General features: G+C 51.4%; 2 protein-coding genes across 6 annotated transcripts; both read right to left on the bottom strand.

Moving 5' to 3' along the window:
* Positions 1-919: 919 nt before the first annotated feature.
* On the bottom strand, positions 920-6,391 carry LOC142068946 (CD276 antigen-like). The gene is made up of 4 exons (XM_075119060.1): positions 6,246-6,391; positions 4,406-4,741; positions 1,530-1,868; positions 920-1,420 (listed from the first exon to the last, which is right to left on the bottom strand). Exons 1-4 carry the CDS (start codon positions 6,310-6,312, stop codon positions 1,302-1,304), a joined length of 861 nt encoding a protein of 286 aa, XP_074975161.1. The 5' UTR covers positions 6,313-6,391; the 3' UTR covers positions 920-1,301.
* Positions 6,392-11,184: 4,793 nt separating this feature from the next.
* LOC142068947 (natural cytotoxicity triggering receptor 3-like) lies at positions 11,185-14,820 on the bottom strand. Of its 5 annotated transcripts, XM_075119063.1 has the most exons (5): positions 14,418-14,820; positions 12,582-12,929; positions 12,353-12,472; positions 12,069-12,106; positions 11,185-11,766 (listed from the first exon to the last, which is right to left on the bottom strand). In XM_075119063.1, exons 1-5 carry the CDS (start codon positions 14,482-14,484, stop codon positions 11,710-11,712), a joined length of 630 nt encoding a protein of 209 aa, XP_074975164.1. In that variant the 5' UTR covers positions 14,485-14,820; the 3' UTR covers positions 11,185-11,709. The 5 variants fall into 5 exon arrangements, with proteins under 5 accessions (XP_074975164.1, XP_074975166.1, XP_074975163.1 ...); XM_075119065.1 differs by lacking the exon at positions 12,353-12,472; XM_075119062.1 differs by lacking the exon at positions 11,185-11,766 and having other exon boundaries at positions 11,809-12,106; positions 12,582-12,920.
* Positions 14,821-21,123: the final 6,303 nt, after the last annotated feature.

Below are 21,123 nucleotides of genomic sequence, written 5' to 3' on the forward strand. Positions count from 1 at the left end.
AGACCAGCTGGCTGGAGCAGTCATGCTGGTCACTCAGACCAGTTCCACCGCCCACACCATGCTGAGCTGGGCGAGCGTTTCTCTTCGTGCTCAGTTAGGAAGAGGGACCAGACGCTGCGCTAATTACCCCCAGCTGGTCACGCTCCACAGGGAGGCGTTGCAATCACGCCAGAGAGGACAGGGAAATAACACACAGGGACGTGATATAGTTATATCCAGGAGGCCCGGAGAAGGCATTTCCTGAGGGTCAGACCATGCCCTAGTCGATTATTCCCTGCCGTAGAGAGGGCTACTTGGGTTTTGTTGGGGTTCACATGGACTTTCACACCCATAATTTTCTTCTGCTCTCTCTCAAACCCTGTGAGGGTCTCCTCCTGTGGGGAATTCCCTCCTGGCGGCGTGGCTGTGAGTGTGAGGGACTCAGGTGGTGCTGGGTGCGGAGGGACTCAGCGCCGCTGGGCGTGGTTGGAGGTGTGTTCCCTGCGTCCTGGAGTCTGGATTTTAATCTCTGCATACTGCACGCTCTCGCTCTCCTCGGCCCCCCGGCTGCCGTGGCCCTGTGTTGGACAGACACACTGTGAGGACGCCGTCACCCCAGATCTGGTCTCTTAATTCTGGCCAATTTAGGCAGCTCCCAGGGAGCAAATCCCACAGTGTTACCCCAGATCGGAGGGGTTGGGAGTCAGGACTCCTGGGTTCTCTCCCCAGCTCTGGGAGAGGAGTGGGGTCGAGTTGGGTAGAGCAGGGGGGCTTGGAGCCAGGACTCCTGGGTTCTATCCCTGGCTCTGGGAGGCAAGTGGGGGCTGGTGGGTTAGAGCAGGGGGGATGGGAGCCAGGACTCCTGGGTTCTATCCCCAGCTCTGGGAGAGGAGTGGGGTCTAGTGGGTTAGAGCAGGGGGGATGGGAGCAAGGACTCCTGGGTTCTCTCCTCTCACTGTATTGTACCAGTCCTTATTGGCACCCGGAGACCAGACCCAAGCACTGTATGGAACAGGGCCCAGCCTGCATTGTCTCACCTTCGGCTGCCGCTGGCGGGGCTGCGAGGGGGGCGGCGCTGCGGAAGAAGGGAGAAGAAAGGAACGTTAAAACGGAGGAGTGTGAGAGAGAGTCTGGGGTGAAGAGGGAAGCTGCAGAGATCTAGGGACGGGAGAAGAAGGAAGGACGTGGGGGGGTTAATTATATAGACAGACAACCCAGCATGGGCCACAACGGACAGACGGCCATTCGGGTGTGTTCACGAGCAGAGGCCCTGGCGCATGGGGGCCAGGAGTTTAGCAGGGGGAAGGCTCCGGTTTCGTATCTCAGCATCTCTTCAGGAGGAGGGTGGCCACCAGGCCAAGGATGAGAAGGAGCCCCAAGGCGATGGTGACCTGGTACAGGAGCTCCCAGCTGCAGCACCCTACGGGGGCAGGTTCTTTACCTGGGAGATGGAGAGGAGCGTTAGGGGATTCTCAGCCCCTTGAGCCAGCCAGTCCCCTGCCCTGGGGCCGGAGAGGGGGAAGGCTCCATGCCCCCATTCCCCACCTCACCTGTGTCACTCTGGTTTCTCCCCGTCACCTGCAGCTTGGTGCCCGCTCCTGTCCCGCTCTCTCCCTGGCGGTTGCTGATGTGACACTGATAGAGACCAGAGTCCCTCTTCTCCAACTCCGACAGGGTCAGCGTGGCCTCCCCTTTCCGGAGCAGATCCAGGTCGGACACATTGAGCCTCCCCTTGTAGAAGGGATGGTGAGATTCCAGCACGACTCCGGGTGCTCTAGTCCACGATGCTTTGGCCACGCTGCCCTGTCTGTTCTCGAAGGAGCAGCTGAGGTTCACGGTCTCGCCGGGGGACGCTCGGAGGACAGCTGGGCTCTGAAGCACTGTGAGACCTTCGTGAACCAGGGCAATAAACATTATAGCAGCAAAGGAAAACGATGACGAGTGGTGTCAAGACACGCCCCAGCCGCCCGAAACCTTAGCAGCACAGAGAGAAGAAGCTAACGGGAAAGAATTGTGCGTTCCTGTCCACCTTGCTATTGCTCACAACACTCTCGATAACACACTGCACGGGGCTTTCACTTCCACCCCAACAGATCCCAACATCAACACTGCTCTGGGCACGGCAGATGCTCACAGAGACGTTAGATGTCAAATCACTCAGGACAGCTAAGTCCAAAGCAGACTGCGAGGAATTACAAAGGGATCTCACTAGACTGGGTGACGGGGCAACAAAATGGCCAATGAAACTCAACGGTGGAAAATGCAAAGTCATGCACATTGGAAAGCAGAATCCCAACTGTACATACAAACTGATGGGGTCTCAATTAGCTGTTACCACTTAAGAGAGATCTTGGAGTCGTTGTGGATAGTTCTCTGCAAACATCCACTCAATGTGCAACGTCAATGAAAAGAGTTACCAGACTGTGAGCATCCATTAGGAAAGGGAGAGAGAAAAAGACAGAAAATATCCTATTGCCTCTATATAAATCCATGGTACGCCCACACCTTGGACCCTGCGTGCAGTTTTGGTCGCCTCAAATCAAATAAAGATACATTAGAATTGAAGAGGTACAGAGAAGGGCAACCAAAACAATGAGGGGTATGGAACGGCTTCCCCCTTACAAGGACCAGGAAACCCCCTTACAAATTAAAGTGGCAGCTTGTCATTTTAACCCTTTTAAATACACCACAAACACATGCCTCCACGTTATACAATTTGTGCTTCAAACCAGAGGGGGTCAGAATTTGTCCTGACGGAACGTTTTCCTCTTGGGAAATGCCGTCTCATCGACAGGGTGACAATTGGTTTAAAACTGAGGCAGAGAAAGCGTTTTTGATAGGGTCAAAAGGGAATGATTTGATTTTGCATTTCCAGACTGGTTTGACTTGATATTATGAAGAGGAGTCAACACTGAAATGAAATGTTTGTTTTATGGAAACGGAATACTTCTCATTGACCTGATGTGCCATATCCACATCTATCTATGCATCCATGCACGCATCCTCCACTCCTAGATCTATGTAGATAGATAGATAGATAGATAGATAGATAGATAGATAGATAGATAGATAGATAGATATTCTTTTTGGGATGGGATGGATGGGTACATAGATAAAAAGATAGATGAGATGGATGTAGGGGTAGGGCTGAATGAGTAGACAGAGATGGATCTAGGGATGGGGTAGGTCGATGGATAGACAGACAGAGATGGATCTAGGGATAGGGTATATGGACAGATAGGGCTGAATATAGTGGAGTGGGGTAGAAGGACAGATGGACAAACAGAGATGGATCTAGGGGTGTTGCAGATGTACAGACGGACAGACAGAGATGTATCTAGGGATGGGGTAGGTGGATAGATGGACAGACACAGATGGATCTGGGGGGGGTAGGTGGATGGATGGACAGATAGAGATGGATCTAGGGATAGGGTAGGTGGATGGATGGACAGACAGAGATGGATCTAGGGGTGGGGTTGTTGGATGGATGGACACACAGAGATGGATCTAGGGATGGGGCAGATGGACAGATAGACAGACAGAGATGGATCTAGGGATAGGGTAGGTGGATGGATGGACACACAGAGATGGATGTAGGGGTTGCCTAAATGGACAGAAGGAAAGACAGAGATGGATCTAGGGATGGGGCAGATGGACAGTCGGACAGAAAGAGATGTATCCAGGAGTGGGGTAGGTGGATGGATGGAAACACAGAGATGGATCTAGGGACAGGGTATATGGACACATAGGGCTGAATATAGTGGAGTGTGGTAGAAGGACAGATGGACAGACAGAGATGGATCTAGGGGTTGGGTTAAAGGACAGACGGACACACAGAGATGGATCTAGAAGTGGGGTAGGTGGATGGATGGACACACAGAGATGGATCTAGGGATAGGGTATATGGACAGATAGGGCTGAATATAGTGGAGTGTGATAGAAGGACAGATGGACAGACAGAGATGGATCTAGGGGTGGGGCAGATGGAGAGACAGACAGACGGAGATGGATCTAGGGATGCGGTAGGTGGATGAATGGACAGACAGAGATGGATCTAGGGGTGGGGTAGGTGGATGGGTGGACAGACAGAGATGGATCTATGAATAGGATATATGGACAGATAGGGATGAATATAGTGGAGTGGGGTAGAAGGACAGACGGACAGACAGAGATGGATCTAGGGGTGGTGCAAATTGACAGATGGACAGACAGAGATGGATCTAGGGGTGGGGTATGTGGACGTCCCCCTGGAAACCATAGACAATAGAAATGAGGGGTTAGGAGATTCCTGGACCAACGCCCGATAGAGGGGACAGCCCCGTAAGCCATTCCCACCTCCTGAGCCAGCCAGTCCCCCACCCTGGGGCTGGATCGGTGCTGGCACCCCATTGAGGGGGAAGACCCTATGCCCCATTCCCCACCTCACCTGTGTCAATCTGGTTTCTCTCCACCACCAGAAGCTCGGTGCCCACTCCTGTCCCGCTCTCTCCCTGGCGGATGCTGACGTGGCACCGATAGAGACCAGAGTCCCGCTTCTCCAGCTCCGACAGGGTCAGCGTGACCTCCCCTTTCCAGAACAGATCCTGGAAGGACACATTGAGCCGTCCGCTGCAGAAGGGATGGTGAGATTCCAGCACAACCCCGGGTGCTCTAGTCCACCACACATTGACCATGCTGCCCCATCTATACTCGAAGGAGCAGATGAGTGTCGCGGTCTCGCCGACGTACGCTCGGACAACGGGGCTCTGACGCACTGTGAGACCTTCGTGAACCAGCAAAAAACATTACAGCAGCAAAGGAAAACGACGACGAGTGGTATCAAGACACGCCCCAGCCGCCTGAAACCTTAGCAGCACAGAGAGAAGAAGCTAAGGGGAAAGAATTGTGCGTTCCTGTCCACCTTGCTATTGCTCACAACACTCTCGATAACACACTGCACGGGGCTTTCACTTCCACCCCAACAGAGACCCAACATCAACACAGCTCTGGGCATGGCAGATGCCCACAGAGACGTTAGGCGTCAAATCACTCAGGACAGCTAAGTCCAAAGCAGACTGCGAGGAATTACAAAGGGATCTCACTAAACTGGGTGACAGGGCAACAAAATGGCCGATGAAACTCAAGGGTGGAAAATGCAAAGTCATGCACATTGGAAAACAGAATCCCAACTGTACATACAAACTGATGGGGTCTCAATTAGCTGTTACCGCTCAAGAGAGATCTTGAAGCCGTTGTGGATAGTTCTCTGCAAACATCCACTCCATCTGCAGCATCAGTGAAAAAAGTCACCAGACTGTGAGCATCCATTAGAAAGGGGAGAGATAAAAAGACAGAAAATATCCTATCGCCTCTATATAAATCCATGTTTCGCCCGCACCTTGGACCCTGCGTGCAGTTTTGGTCGCCTCAAATCAAAAAAAGATACATTAGAATTGCAAAAGGTACAGAGAAGGGCAACCAAAACAATGAGGGGTATGGAACGGTTTCCCCCTTACAAGGACCAGGAAACCCCCTTACAAATTAAATTGGCAGCTTGTCATTTTAACCCTTTTAAATACACCACAAACACATGCCTCCACGTTATACAATTAGTGCTTCAAACCAGAGGGGGTCAGAATTCGTCCTGACGGAACGTTTTCCTCTTGGGAAATGCCGTCTCATCGACAGGGTGACAATTGGTTTAAAACTGGGGCAGAGAAAGCATTTTGGATAGGGTCAATAGGGAATGATTTGATTTTGCATTTCCAGACTGGTTTGATTTGATATTATGAAGAAGAGTCAATACTGAAATGAAACATTTGTTTTATGGAAACAGAATACTTCTCATTGACCTGATGGGACATATCCATATCTATCTATGCATCCATGCACACATCCTCCACCCCTAGATCTAGATAGATAGATACATAGATAGATATAGATATTCTTTTTGGGGTGGGATGAATGGGTACATAGATAAAAAGATAGATGAGATGTAGGGGTAGGGTGAATGGGTAGACAGAGATGGATCTAGGGATAGGGTATATGGACAGATAGGGCTGAATATAGTGGAGTGGGGTAGAAGGACAGATGGACAGGCAGAGATGGATCTTGGAATTGGGTAGGTGGATGAATGGACACACAGAGATGGATCTAGGGATGGGGTAGGTGGATGGATGGATGGACAGACAGATATGGATCTAGGGTTGCGGTAGGTGGATGGATGGACAGACAGAGATGGATCTAGGGGTGGGGTAGGTGGATAGATGGACACGTTAAATTAGTACCTGCTCCCCAGGTGGGGATGAGGAGGACGGCGCAGAGGACGGTGCTCAGGGCTGGCAGCTGCTCCATGGTCCCTGCTCTCTGGGGAGCTCCGCAGCCCAGCTCAGCTCAGCCTCAGCATCCTCCGGAAATGTCACCTCGGGGAGGGGCCGGTGGAAAGTTTTGTGGCCTGAGCTTCTGAGATGGCTGCTGCAAGAGGCTGGGGACGAGGGCTGGACGGGGGCGGGGGGGTGCATTCCTCTGGCCCGTGCTGGGAGGGGAGTGGGGTCTAGTGGTTAGAGCAAGGGGAGATGGGGGGCTGAGAGCCAGGACTCCTGGGTTCAGTCCTCAGTTCATTCTCTCATCTTGGGTCATGCTCCTTACCCTCTCTGGGATATTTTGTCATGAGGAATAACATTATTTTACAGAAAGGAATTTTTGCTTAATATCTTTTATTTTCACATACTGAGGTATATTTATTTTTTGCAACACGTATCTCTTGCCATCGGCGTATTCCTTCTAAAAAACCAAACATGCTCCGGACAGTCTTTATCTGCGTTATACAGAAATGTTTTGTACAGAAATGTTTTCTGATGAAGTGACCTGTGGCTCACGAAAGCTTATGCTCAAATAAATTTGTTAGTCTCTCAGATGCCACAAGTCCTCCTGTTCTTCTTGTATGAGAAGGGAAACAGGAACACGACCATATTGCTTTCATGGCTAAATGCCAAGATTCCTGTACTATAAACAACAGTAATATCTACCTTAAGTTGATGTTAATTGGGTTCCAAACGTTTGCTGGAGCTGACAGATATTTAGGTCAGAAGGGACCATTATGATCATCTAGTCCGACCTCCTGCACAACGCAGGCCACAGAATTTCACCCACCCACTCCTGCGATAAACCTCTCACCTGAGTCTGAGCTATTGAAGTCCTCAAATCCTGGTTTAAAGACTTCAGGGAGCAGAGAATCCTCCAGCAAGTGACCCGTGCCCCATGCTGCAGAGGAAGGCGAAAAACCCCCAGGGCCTCTTCCAATCTGCCCTGGGGGAAAATTCCTTCCCGACCCCAAATACGGCGATCAGCTGAACCCTGAGCATATGGGCAAAATTCACCAGTCAGATACTACAGAAAATTCTTTCCTGTATGGATCCAGTAGCTCTTTTCTATAGATCTTGGCAAGATCACGTGAGATATACGGGAATCCTGCTGCAACAGCAGATCCAATCCACTATTCTTCTCACCAAGTTTTACCTTGAGTTTATAAAGAGATTCAATCACGTTATGGACCATGACTTGGATAAACCATTTCTCTTCTACACTGGTACGGCTTCTAACCCAATACTTGCTGTAGTAAATCAGAACCAAGGGTGGGGAGCTCTTGGGATGCACTCAGCGATGTTTTGTCATCCCTTCCTGCATCCATTTTGCGTTGGGGGTGTGAAGTTATGACTGTAATATATCTCATTGAAAGGTGACAGGGCCAGAAAGAGTCAATGAACTCCCAGACTGACCTGATCCATGGCCGAACTTTAGAGGCTGCTTAGACAGATCTGTAAATGAATAGAGCTTTGAAATGCAACGAGGCCGGGCAGTTTAAGGGAACTGCGTTGTTTGGGCTTCTGAGTAACCAGGGAGGTCGTACAGAGGCTGTTTGGGGCTGGCTGGGTAAATCTCAGTATTGGAATATCCACCAGCTGTTGGGGTTTGTCTTCCTCGTTCTGTTTGCCATTTACCCTGATTGAGTGACCTCAGCTGGCTCCCACGGGCACCATCCTCACACTGCAGCTGTGAGGAGAGAGTGAGGAGAGGTGGAGCCGGGGGGAGGGCTGGGAGTCAGGACTCCTGGGTTCTATCCTAAGTTCTGGTTCAGTGTGGTCTAGCAGAAAAAGACTCCCATGCCCCCCTGACTCTAACCCCCTAGTCCCCACTCCCATCGCAGAGCTGGGAGACAACCCAGGAGTCCAGACCCTTTGTCATCCTTCAGTTCAGGTCTGTGCAGAGCCTGGCACGACAGGGGTCCCGATCTTTCCCAGAGGGGAGGGGGTCTGTGCAGCACTGAGCAGCGTGAGGGAGGGTCCATTTGCGACTGGTACTTTCTGCAGTTTCTGTGGTGGGCTGAAACGTGCCGAGTTGCTCGGGGCTCTGTCTTCACTTTCACCCCTGCGCATCGTGGTGAGAAACAGGAAATTCAGCCTCTTGCATGGCTGCAGCTTCTGCAAAGGTGGCAGCGGGGGGGGGGGGGCTGGGGGGAGGAGGGACCAGGGGTGAGTTACAATCAGCTACAGAAGTGTCGGAGTCAGGGCCGGGTGCGACGCACAAATAACTGACCACGGTTTCCGTCCCATGAGCCGGAGTCGATCTCTAGGTGCTCAGCTTGCAGAGCCAAAAATACTTCCAGCCCTCACAGGTGCAAAGAAATCTCTCTAACCAGGGGTGAGTGGGACCCATGCCTGAGTCTGCAGAGAGCGTGAGCTGATCGCTCTGAGAGGGGGGAGCTGCCCCGAATGTGATCCAGGCAGTGATGGGAGTGGGCTGGCTCGGGGGGGGGTCTCTCCTGCTAGAATTTTACTTTCCACCCAAATTTCCAATTTCTCACCTTTTTGTCCCAATTCAAGAGAAAAACAAGTGTTAAAATATAGATAGAAAATCTGTTTTCTGAACATCTGACCTGGGAGTGCTTGAAATCCCACCCAACACCCCTTCCTCATGTAGTCTGAGACGGGGTGAACAGCCTTATTTTCCAGCCTTCTTTCACCTCCTCTTCTCTCTTTCAATCTCTCCTCCCACACCGAGTCGGGACCTAGGGTGTTTTCCAAACAAACATTTGCACTGGGGAAAAGTCAGAAGCCTGAAGAAACTCGCCCCGTTCGTTCTGCTAGAACTTTCCTCGCAGCCAGGTGTGTCGTCCATTCACAAGACAGATATATTTCCGAGTGCAAATGTGTTTGTTTCAATAACGTTGATATTTATGTAAGAAGAAGCAAATATGTTCCATAAATGCAACTACCACTGGGGTGAAGCTTGACAGGTATTATTATATTGAGAACAATATTTTTATCAAGAAAAATCATGAATTTCCATAAATGCAGCTAGCACTGGGGTGGAGCATATTGTGTCAGCTCTTATATATAGAAGTAAACACACACACAAAAATGCAAATGCACACACACAGCTTTTGGGTTTCTGCGTCTCCTCCATCTGCTGCTGGACAGGACGGGGCAATGTCCTGCTGCTCCGTCGGCTCCCCATTCGGCTGTCGGACAGATGGACGGCTCAGCAAGCGTCTCTCTACTTTTCTCTCCTTCTCCTCACCGTCCACTCGCTCTCCACCTACCTCTTGGCTGTCTGCTGACACACTGACTTTTATACCACCCTGTCAGGCACAGGTGCCGTTCCGTGGGTGCTCTGGGGCTGTAGCACCCATGGGGGAAAATTAGTGGGTGCTCTGCACACACCAGCAACCAAGCTCCACTCCCCCCCGCACCTCACATCACCGAACCTCCGCCTCATCCCCTGAGTGCGTCCCTGCTTCCCTGCCCACCTCCCAGCACTTGCTGCCGCAAAACAGCTGTTTCGTGGCGGAACAAGCTCCGGGAGGGAGGGGGGAGGAGCGGGGACTCAGCGCACTCAGGGGAGGAGGCGGAGAAGAGGCAGGGCAGGGGCGGGGATTTGGAGAAGGAGGTTGGAATGGGGGCAGGGAGGGGGCGGAGTTGGGGCGGGGCCTTTGGGAAAGGGGTTGGAATGGGGGCGGGGCAAGGGTGGAGTCGGGGCGGGGCCGGGGGCAGACAGGGGTCGAGCACCCGCCAGCCGCGGTCGGCTCCTCTGCTGCCGAACTGCCCGCGTTCCAGACGGTCCGTTCTGTTTTTAGCCCGCAGCCGTTGTTTCCCTCAGCGTTCGGATCGGCTGACCTTTGCCCCCCTTCGCTTTTCCCGCCAATTCTACCTGTTAGCGCTGTGGGATCTGCCGCTCCGCGCGTGGGCCTGACTCTTGCTCGTTTACAATGAAAGCCAGGGATACACCATGGAGCCCGGGGGATTTCTCTGGCATCAGCATCCTCCACGCAGGTGTTCGACCTGCAAGTTATTGCACCTGGTTTCTCACGTTTAGACAAAAAGGGAAGCAGCTCAGGGGGTAGCATAAGGAAATCTCAAAATGCAAGGTCAAGAGTTCATCAGTTTCTGGTGCGTTACTCAAGTGAGTTTTGTCTCCATATTTTTCAAAGGGGACGTGTGTTTGTTTCATCACTAGAGAGGAACTGACTGATTTGCGAACACTTCAGCTGTGTCTGTAACAACCTGATGTTCCAGGAGAGGAGAAGTGGAGGGGAGGCCAGGAGGCCACAAGGAGGGCGGAAGTGACGTGGAAGCGGTGCCACGCCGCCTGCCACGATGGGGCGTTTGCCCACAGCCTTGGTGCAAAGCCCGACAGGGTCCGGGTGGGAAACAGGAGGCCTCGAGGGAAAGTTTCGGGGTGTGTTTGGTTCTGCAGCGGTTAAATGGCCCCAAGGAGAGCAGGTGGTGGGGGAGGGGGACAGAAGACTGTCCATGGAGTGGGCCCAAGGCAGGGCGGGAGTGGACCGGATGTGGCGTCAGGACTATAGCCATAAACGACTTGCCCACAGTTGGGTGCCACGCTCTCGATGATCCGGGTGGGAAAGATGAGGGGGAGGGTTCCGGGGAGTGGTGGATCCCCCAGGATTTAAAGCGGGGGGGGGCGGGTGAAACTGGTATTAATGCTTCAAAGGGAGGGGGAGACAGTGGAAGTGGATCTCAGTGAGGGCGGAAAGAAAACGGAAGTGGCATCGACCCCTCTAACCTAAACAAAGGACTTGCCCATAGTTCCTCATGGGGTCCGGGTGGGAAACAGGAGCCGCGTTGGAAGGTTACCCAAACACATTTTTTCAAAAAACTCTGAAAACAGACAATTTTTCACACAAAGAAATTATTTTATTTTTAGACCAAAAAAAATCACTTTCTTTGAGCAAGTCCAGCCGGCTGGAGCAGTCATGCTGGTCACTCAGACCAGTTCCACCGCCCACACCATGCTGAGCTGGGCGAGCGTTTCTCTTCGTGCTCAGTTAGGAAGAGGGACCAGACGCTGCGTTAATTACCCCCAGCTGGTCACGCTCCACAGGGAGGCGTTGCAATCACTCCGTAGAGGACAGGGAAATAACACACAGGGACGTGATATAGTTATATCCAGGAGGCCCGGAGAAGGCATTTCCTGAGGGTAGATCCATGCCCTAGTAGATTATTCCCTGCCGTAGACAGGGCTAGTTGGGTTTTCTTGGGGTTCACAGGGACTTTAACATCCATAATTTTCTTCTGCTCTCCCTCAAACCCTGTGAGGGTCTCCTCCTGTGGGGAATTCCCTGCTGGCGGCGTGGCTGTGAGTGTGAGGGACTCAGGTGGTGCTGGGTGCGGAGGGACTCAGCGCCGCTGGGTGTGGTTGGAGGTGTGTTCCCTGCGTCCTGGAGTCTGGAATTTAATCTCTGAGTAGTGCACGCTCTCGCTCTCCTCGGCCCCCCCGGCTGCCGTGGCCCTGTGTTGGACAGACACACTGTGAGGACGCCGTCACCCCAGATCTGGTCTCTTAATTCTGGTCAATTTAGGCAGCTCCCAGGGAGCAAATCCCACAGTGTTACCCCAGATTGGAGGGGTTGGGAGTCAGGACTCCTGGGTTCTCTCCCCAGCTCTGGGAGGGGACTGTGGGGTTAGAGCAGGGGAGATGGGAGCAAGGACTCCTGGGTTCTCTCCCCTCACTGTATTCTACCAGTCCTTATTGGCACCCGGAGACCAGACCCAAGCACTGTATGGAACAGGGCCCAGCCTGCATTGTCTCACCTTCGGCTGCCGCTGGCGGGGCTGCGAGGGGGGCGGCGCTGCGGAAGAAGGGAGAAGAAAGAAACGTTAAAACGGAGGAGTGTGAGAGAGAGTCTGGGGTGAAGAGGGAAGCTGCAGAGATCTAGGGATGGGAGGAGAAGGAAGGACGTGGGGGGTTTAGATATATGGACAGACAACCCAGCATGGACCACAACGGACAGACGGCCGCTAGGGTGCGTTCACTAGCAGAGTCCCTGGCCCATGGAGGCCAGGAGTTTAGCAGGGGGAAGGCTCCGGTTTGGTACCTCGGCGTCTCTTCAGGAGCAGGGTGGCCACCAGGCCAAGGATGAGAAGGAGCCCCAAGGCGATGGTGACCTGGTACAGGAGCTCCCGGGTGCAGCACCCTACGGGGGCAGGTTCTTTACCTGGGCGATGGAGAGGAGATTTAGGGGATTCTCAGCCCCTTGAGCCAGCCAGTCCCCTGCCCTGGGGATGGAGAGGGGGAAGGCCCCGTACTCCCATTCCCCACCTCACCTGTGTCACTCTGGTTTCTCCCCATCACCTGCAGCTCGGTGCCCGCTCCTGTCCCGCTCTCTCCCTGGCGGATGCTGATGTGACACTGATAGAGACCAGAGTCCCTCTTCTCCAGGTCCGACAGGGTCAGCGTGACCTCCTCTTTCTGGAGCAGATCCCGGAAGAACACCTTGAACCGTCCTTTATAGAAGGGATGGTGAGATTCCAGTATGACTCCGGGTGCTCTAGTCCACCTCACATTGACCGCGCTGCCCGGTCTGTTCTCAAAGGAGCAGCTGAGGTTCACGGTCTCGCCGGGGGACGCTCGGAGGACAGCAGGGCTCTGAAGCACTGTGAGACCTTCGTGAACTAGGGCAATAAACATTACAGCAGGAAAGGAAAATTACGACGAGTGGTATCAAGACACGCCCCAGCCGCCCGAAACCTAAGCAGCACGGAGAGAAGAAGCTAAGGGGAAAGAATTGTGCGTTCCTGTCCACCTTGCCATTGCTCACAACACTCTCGATAACACACTGCACGGGGCTTTCACTTCAACCCCAACAGAGACCCAGCATCAACACTGCTCTGGGCACGGCAGATGCTCACAGAGATGTTAGATGTCAAATCACTCAGGACAGCTAAGTCCAAAGCAGACTGCGAGGAATTACAAAGGGATCTCAATAAACTGGGTGACGGGGCAACAAAATGGCCGATGAAACTCAAGGGTGGAAAATGCAAAGTCATGCACATTGGAAAGCAGAATCCCAACTGTACATACACACTGATGGGATCTAAATTAGCTGTTACCACTCAAGAGAGATCTTGGAGTCGTTGTGGATAGTTCTCTGCAAACATCCACTCAATGTGCAATGTCAGTGAAAAAAGTCACCAGACTGTGAGCATCCATTAGGAAAGGGAGAGAGAAAAAGACAGAAAATATCCTATTGCCTCTATATAAATCCATGGTACGCCCGCACCTTGGACCCTGCGTGCAGTTTTGGTCGCCTCAAATAAAAAAAAGATACATTAGAATTGCAAAAGGTACAGAGAAGGGCAACCAAAACAATGAGGGTTATGGAACGGCTTCCCCCTTACAAGGACCAGGAAACTCCCTTACAAATTAAAGTGGCAGCTTGTCATTTTAACCCTTTTAAATACACCACAAACACATGCCTCCACTTCACACAATTTGTGCTTCAAACCAGAGGGGGTCAGAATTTGTCCTGACGGAACGTTTTCCTCTTGGGAAATGCCGTCTCGTCGACAGGGTGACAATTGGTTTAAAACTGGGGCAGAGAAAGCGTTTTGGATAGGGTCAAAAGGGAATGATTTGATTTTGCATTTCCAGACTGGTTTGATTTGATATTATGAAAAGGAGTCAATACTGAAATGAAATATTTGTTTTACGGAAACAGAATACTTCTCATTGACCTGATGGGACATATCCACATCTATCTATGCATCCATGCACGTATCCTCCACCCCTAGATCTAGATAGATAGATAGATTAGATAGATATTCTTTTTGGGGTGGCATGGATGGGTACATAGATACATAGATAGATGAGATGTAGGGGTTGGGCTGAATGGACAGACAGAGATGGATCTAGGGATAGGGTAGGTGGATGGATGGACAGACAGAGATGGATCTAGGGATAGGATATATGGACAGACAGAGACGGATCTTGGGATGGGGTAGGTGGATGGACGGATGGACACACAGAGATGAATCTAGGGGTGGGGTAGGTCAATGGATGGACACACAGAGATGGATCTAGGGGTTGGGCAGATGGACAGAAGGACAGACAGAGGTGGATCTAGGGTTGGGGTAAGTGGCTGGATGGACATATAAAATTACCTGCTCCCCAGGTGGGGATGAGGAGGACGGCGCAGAGGACGGTGCTCAGGCCTGGCAGCTGCTCCATGGTCCCTGCTCTCTGGGGAGCTCCGCAGCCCAGCTCAGCTCAGCCCCAGCATCCTCCGGAAATGTCACCTCGGGGGGGGCCGGTGGAAAGTTTTGTGGCCTGAGCTTCTGAGATGGCTGCAGCAAGAGGCTGGGGACGAGAGCTGGATGCTGTGGGGGTTTGCATTCCTCTGGCCCATGCTGGGAGGGGAGTGGGGTCTAGTGGTTAGAGCACAGGGAGATGGGGGCTGCGAGCCAGGACTCCTGGGTTCAGTCCTCAGTTCATTCTCTCATCTTGGGTGATGCTCCTTACCCTCTCTGGGATATTTTGTCATGAGGAATAACATTATTTTACATAAAGGAATTTTTGCTGAATATCTTTTATTTTCACACCATGAGGTATATTTATTTTTTGCAACACATATCTCTTCCCATCGGCGTATTCCTTCTAAAAAACCAAACATGCTCCGGACAGTCTTTATCTGCTTTATATGGAAATGTTTTCTTTAGAATTTTGTTTTCTCATATGGCTGACTCCTTTACAGCATTTAATTTTCATTTGTAAATGGAAAAATATTGTCCCACAAGGAATTAATCTTGAGAAATACTTTTCTTTCATGTTATTGGCATACCCAAGACATACAGGACAGATCCACAGCGGGTGTAAATAGGTCTTTCTGAGTTTATTCCAGCGGAGCTACGGCCGATTGACCCCAGCTGGGATCACACCAGGAGCCCTGCAGGGCGCACATTCCCCTCCCCAGACCCACCCACACCCAGGAGCCCGACGCCCAGAGCCACAGGCCATTTCCTGTACCAAGGAGAACTATAATGGCAGCAGCCACTAGGGGACGACAAAGCTCCCAGGCACCCATCGCTGCTGCATGGCCCCTTCCCTGGGTGCCCTGGGCCGATCGACCCACAGACAGAAGCAGAGGAGAACGGAGACGCCCAGGCCCCGCAGGAGCCCCCAGCAGGTGGCTCAGAGTCCAGTGAAGTCTGACGGCTTGTGCCCCAAGAGCTGGGAAAATTCTGCCGGTGACCAGCCCCCGTAAGCAGCTAAAGCAGCACCCCTGTGCCGGGGGCGGCTTGGAGCCAGCACGCACCGTGGGATCCACGGGGATGCCTGGGAAACAGAACGGGAGCGTCACTGAGCAGACTGGGGGGAAACACGACGGGGATGGAGCCCAATCAACACCAGAGAGAGACTGATTCCACCAGGGATGAAATGCAGCCACCTCTGGGGTAGAACGCTGGGGCTGTTTATACAGGGACCCCTTGCCCGGTGCTGAGATGCAGCTGGCTCTGGGGTGGGGCAAAGGCTGCTTACCAGCCCACACAGTGATGCCATGGAACCATTTGGGACAGGAAGTGAAGGCAGAACCCACGTGGAGCCGGTACCGCTACAAGGCCGCAGGCGGAGGATGATTCCCAGGGAGAAGAGAACGATGAGCAAAAGGGAGATGACGGCTCGGTAAAAGAGGGGCCCCGAGTCCCGACAGAGCTCACGTCCCTTACTTGGAGAACACTTCAATCTCTCTGGTCACTCGAATACAGACCTAAAAGTGGCAATTCTTCAACAAAAAGTCTTCAACAAAAAGATTGCAGAGCCATTGGCCATTATCTTTGAAAACTCGTGGCAAACGGGGGAAGTATCGGATGGGGCGGGGTGGGGCAAAGGCTGCTTACCAGCCCACACAGTGATGCCATGGAACCATTTGGGACAGGAAGTGAAGGCAGAACCCACGTGGAGCCGGTACCGCTACAAGGCCGCAGGCGGAGGATGATTCCCAGGGAGAAGAGAACGATGAGCAAAAGGGAGATGACGGCTCGGTAAAAGAGGGGCCCCGAGTCCCGACAGAGCTCACGTCCCTTACTTGGAGAACACTTCAATCTCTCTGGTCACTCGAATACAGACCTAAAAGTGGCAATTCTTCAACAAAAAGTCTTCAACAAAAAGATTGCAGAGCCATTGGCCATTATCTTTGAAAACTCGTGGCAAACGGGGGAAGTATCGGATGACTGGAAAAAGGCTAATGTAGTGCCCATCTTTAAAAAAGAGAAGAAGGAGGATCCTGGGAACTACAGGCCAGTCAGCCTCACCTCAGTCCCCGGACAAATCAAGGAATCAATCCTGAAGCACTTACACGAGAGGAAAGTGATCAGGAACAGTCAACATGGATTCACCAAGGGAAGGTCATGCCTGACTAATCTAATCGCCTTGTATGATGAGATTACTGGTTCTGTGGATGAAGGGAAAGCAGTGGATGTATTGTTTCTTGACTTTAGCAAAGCTTTTGACACGGTCTCCCACAGTATTCTTGTCAGCAAGTTAAAGAAGTATGGGCTGAATGAATGCACTATAAGGTGGGTAGAAAGTTGGCTAGATTGTCGGGCTCAACGGGTAGTGATCAATGGCTCCATGTCTAGTTGGCAGCCGGTGTCAAGTGGAGTGCCCCAAGGGTCGGTCCTGGGGCTGGTTTTGTTCAATATCTTCATAAATGATCTGGGGGATGGCGTGGATTGCACTCTCAGCAAATTTGCGGATGATACTAAACTAGGAGGAGTGGTAGATACGCTGGAGGGTAGGGATAGGATACAGAGGGACCTAGACAAAGTGGAGGATTGGGCCAAAAGAAATCTGATGAGGTTCAATAAGGATAAGTGCAGGGTCCTGCACTTAGGACGGAAGAATCCCATGCACCGCAACAGACTAGGGACCGACTGGCTCGGCAGCAGTTCTGCGGAAAAGGACCTAGGGGTGACAGTGGACGAGAAGCTGGATATGAGTCAGTAGTGTGCCCTTGTTGCCAAGAAAGCCAATGGCATTTTGGGATGTATAAGTAGGGGCATAGCCAGCAGATCGAGGGACGTGATCGTTCCCCTCTATTCGACATTGGTGAGGCCTCATCTGGAGTACTGTGTCCAGTTTTGGGCCCCACACTACAAGAAGGATGTGGATAAATTGGAGAGAGTCCAGTGAAGGGCAACAAAAATGATTAGGGATCTAGAACACATAACTTATGAGGAGATGCTGAGGGAACTGGGATTGTTTAGTCTGCGGAAGAGAAGAACGAGGGGGGATTTGATAGCTGCTTTCAACTACCTGAGAGGTGGTTCCAAAGAGGATGGTTCAAGACTATTCTCAGTGGTAGCTGATGACAGGGCTCCCAGTCTATGCCTTAGGGATCTAGATGCTCACAGACCCTTTAGAGCTAGGGGATCCGTCTTAGCCTCTTACATGGCCTCCTTGAGCATAGTATTTAAGCCCCTTGCAATCTTTAACATATTATCCTCACAACATCTCTGTGACATAGGGAAGAGCTATTGAAAAGAACCAAAGGAAGGGTCCTATCGCTGGAACAAAGCATGCAGGCCACACCTACAGAATGGGGCAGTGTATCCAGGAAAGCACTGAGTGTGAAGAGTGTGAAGAGTGTGAAGAGGATTTCGGGGCCATGCTGGGCAAGCCATTCAACAAGAGCCCCCAGGGTGATGCTGTGGTGAACAGGGCTAAAGCCATCATTAGATGTATGAAAAGCGCAGTGAGGCGCACAGGGAGGTGACACACCATGCGGAAGACTGATCATGGAATACTGCATCCAGTTTTGGCGTCCACCTTTGAAAAAAGATTTGGAAATATTGGAGATGGGGCAGCAAAAAGCAATGAAACGTTTTGAGGGCTGGAGAAAAATGCCTGCTCGTGAGCTATTGAAAGAGCTCAGCCTGTTTAGATGATAAAAAAGATCGGGAGGTGACGTCATTGAAGTGTTGAAGTGACTTCATGGAGAGAAACTATCGGGTATTAAAGGGCTCGTTGATCTAGCAGAGAAAAGCATAACAAGACCCAGTGGCTGGAAACTCAAAAGAGACCGATTCCTATGAGAAGGAGGGCACACATATTCAGCCGTGAGGATGAATCACCAAAGGAACAAACTAGAAAGGGAAGTGGTGGGAATTCCCCACCTCTTGATGTCTTCTAATGAAGACTAGATGCCTTTCTGGAACGTGTAGTCAAAACCTAGCTCCTATGCTCTACAGAAATCATGTGATATGCAGGGGGTCAGAAGACACGCTCTAATTGTCTCTTCTGTCCATAAAGTCTGCTAATTTATGAAAAACTGAGCTTTGCATGGGGAGAAGCCTCTGATGTTTTACTGTGTTCGGCTTGAGCCTACAATGAACGCTCATTGCGTGGGGTGATCAAGGGGAAGCAGCTCAAACATCCAGTGTGGACAGGGGCAGGACATCAGCACTGCAGGGGAGGGCTGGGTGTGGCAGTGACATCACAAGGGTCTTTGGCAGGACCTCAGCCGATTGGACAAAGGTGGTAGGGAGGCGATGACCTCACAGAGAGGTCTTGACATCAGCCAGGCAGGACAGGGGGGCAGGACAGGGGCCACCTCGGAGATCCCTGTGGCTTTGCTTCAGCACGTCTCCTTCTCGAGGTCTCTCCTGGAGGACTGAGAGAGCATTCACTTGCACCTTCGTGAGCGCAAGGAGGACCCTCTTCGGAGTTTTCTCCTTTTCTTTTAGTTGTTTTGCTCAAAAACAGACGTCCCTCTAGAGAAGGTAAGAGCCTCGGACAGCTTTGGAACCTGTTCAGTCTGATCCATCAGGTGCTGGCTGATTTTTAGGAAAGGAAAACACTACATTGTGGGGGCAGCATTTTATTTCCGACCTAGGACTTTGTCCCTTAGAATGACTGGGGACATTGGGATTTCTCCTTTTTGTTTTCCCTTTTCCTGTCTCTCCCTCCTTTCTCGTCTTCTCTTGTAGCTTTGTCCTTTTCCCCTGCTTTCCTTTCACCACCAGGACTGTCTGTGCGTGTGGAGTTGGGGATGGGGGGTTGCACTCCAACTCTCATTGCGGGAGGCGCTCCCAAAGACATGTGGCTGGAATGGTGCTCTAAGAGTGACTCCCTCCGGTGGTGACCCGGGACATCTGGTGAGAACTCCCAGCTTTCTGCTTCTCAGAGTCTCAATGCTGATTGGGGGAGCTTGGGGCTATTGTGAGGGAGGAGGCTCAGGTCCTTGTTACCCTCTTTTAAGACCAAGGAAATAGGCCGTAACCAAACATGTATTTGATTGCTCTTGCCGCTTTTCTCCATTCATTGTCTTTGAGTAATTCACAATTCTCTCTCTAATGGGCTAGTTCTTCTAAAATACTTACTAAAGAATTAGGTTTTAATAAAGCCAAATGCAACCCCATACTTCCAGTAACAAAGGAGTCAGGCGGCACCCTACAGAATGGGGGACAATCCGCTGGAAAGCAGTGACCCTGAAAAGGATTTCAGGGCCATAGTGGATGAGCTGCTCAGCATGTTCTGTCAATGTGAAACGGTGGTAAAAAAGGTTAAAGCCATTCTTGGATGGATAGAGTAGTGAGGATGGAAAGGGAAGTGAAACAGCATTGGTGAGACTGATGTTGGAATGTTGAATCCAGTTCTTGTGTCCACATTTTGAATATTATGTAAAAACAATTGGCGAGGGTACAGAAAAGATTTGAAATTGACTGATGGGGATGATTCCTTCTAATGAGACATTGAAAAAGCTCAATCTGTTTAGTAGATACAAAAGACGAATGAGAGGTGAGTTGCTTGACTTCATGGAGAGAAAATGTCGAGTATAAAAGGGCTCTTTTATGTCACAGAGAAAGGCATGACAAGACCCCATGGATGGAAGCAGAAATCAGAAAAAATATAATGACAATAAGACCCAGATTTGTAAGAGGGTGGTTCGTCCTTAGCACAAACTACCAAGAGAAATGATGGCTTCTCCATCTCTTGATCTCTTCAAATAAAGACTAGATGCCTTTCTGGAAAATGCTTGAGTAAAAGAAAAGCCCAGCTCTTCTGACATACAGGAGGCCTTCGGATACGCAGGGGATCAGATTAAATGCTCTAACGGTTCCTTCTTGCCATAAAGTCGACTAACTTGTGAAAACCTAATTGCGGCCTGGGGAAGAGCCTCTGTGTTCGACTGTGTGGTCGGTGTCATCCCCACAATGAACGCTCATTGCGTGGGGTGATCCAGGGGAAGCAGTTCAAACATCCGGTGTGGCTGGACAGGGGCAGGACATCAGCACTGCAGGGGAGGGGTGGGTGTGGCAGTGACATCACAAGGGCCTTTGGCAGGACCTCAGCCGATTGGACAAAGGTGGTAGGGAGGCGATGACCTCACAGAGAGGTCTTGACATCAGCCAGGCAGGACAGGGGGGCAGGACAGGGGCCACCTCGGAGATCCCTGTGGCTTTGCTTCAGCACGTCTCCTTCTCGAGGTCTCTTCTGGAGGACTGAGAGAGCATTCACTTGCACGTTCGTGAGCGCAAGGAGGACCCTCTTCGGAGTTTTCTCCTTTTCTTGTAGTGGTTTTGCTCAAAAACAGACGTCCCTGTAGAGAAGGTAAGAGCCTCGGAGAGCTTTGGAACCTGTTCAGTCTGATCCATCAGGTGCCGGCTGATTTTTAGGAAAGGAAAACACTAGATTGTGGGGGCAGCATTTTATTTCTGACCTAGGACTTTGTCCCTTAGAATGACCGGGGACATTGGGATTTCTCCTTTTTGTTTTCCCTTTTTCTCTGTCCCTCCTACCTTTCTCTTCTTGCTTCCTTTGTCCTTTTCCTCTGTTCTCCTCCCACCACCAGGAGCTCTGTGGGTGGAG

Source organism: Caretta caretta, chromosome 14 (genome assembly GCF_965140235.1).
Source record: "Caretta caretta isolate rCarCar2 chromosome 14, rCarCar1.hap1, whole genome shotgun sequence".
Taxonomy (NCBI): domain Eukaryota; kingdom Metazoa; phylum Chordata; order Testudines; family Cheloniidae; genus Caretta; species Caretta caretta.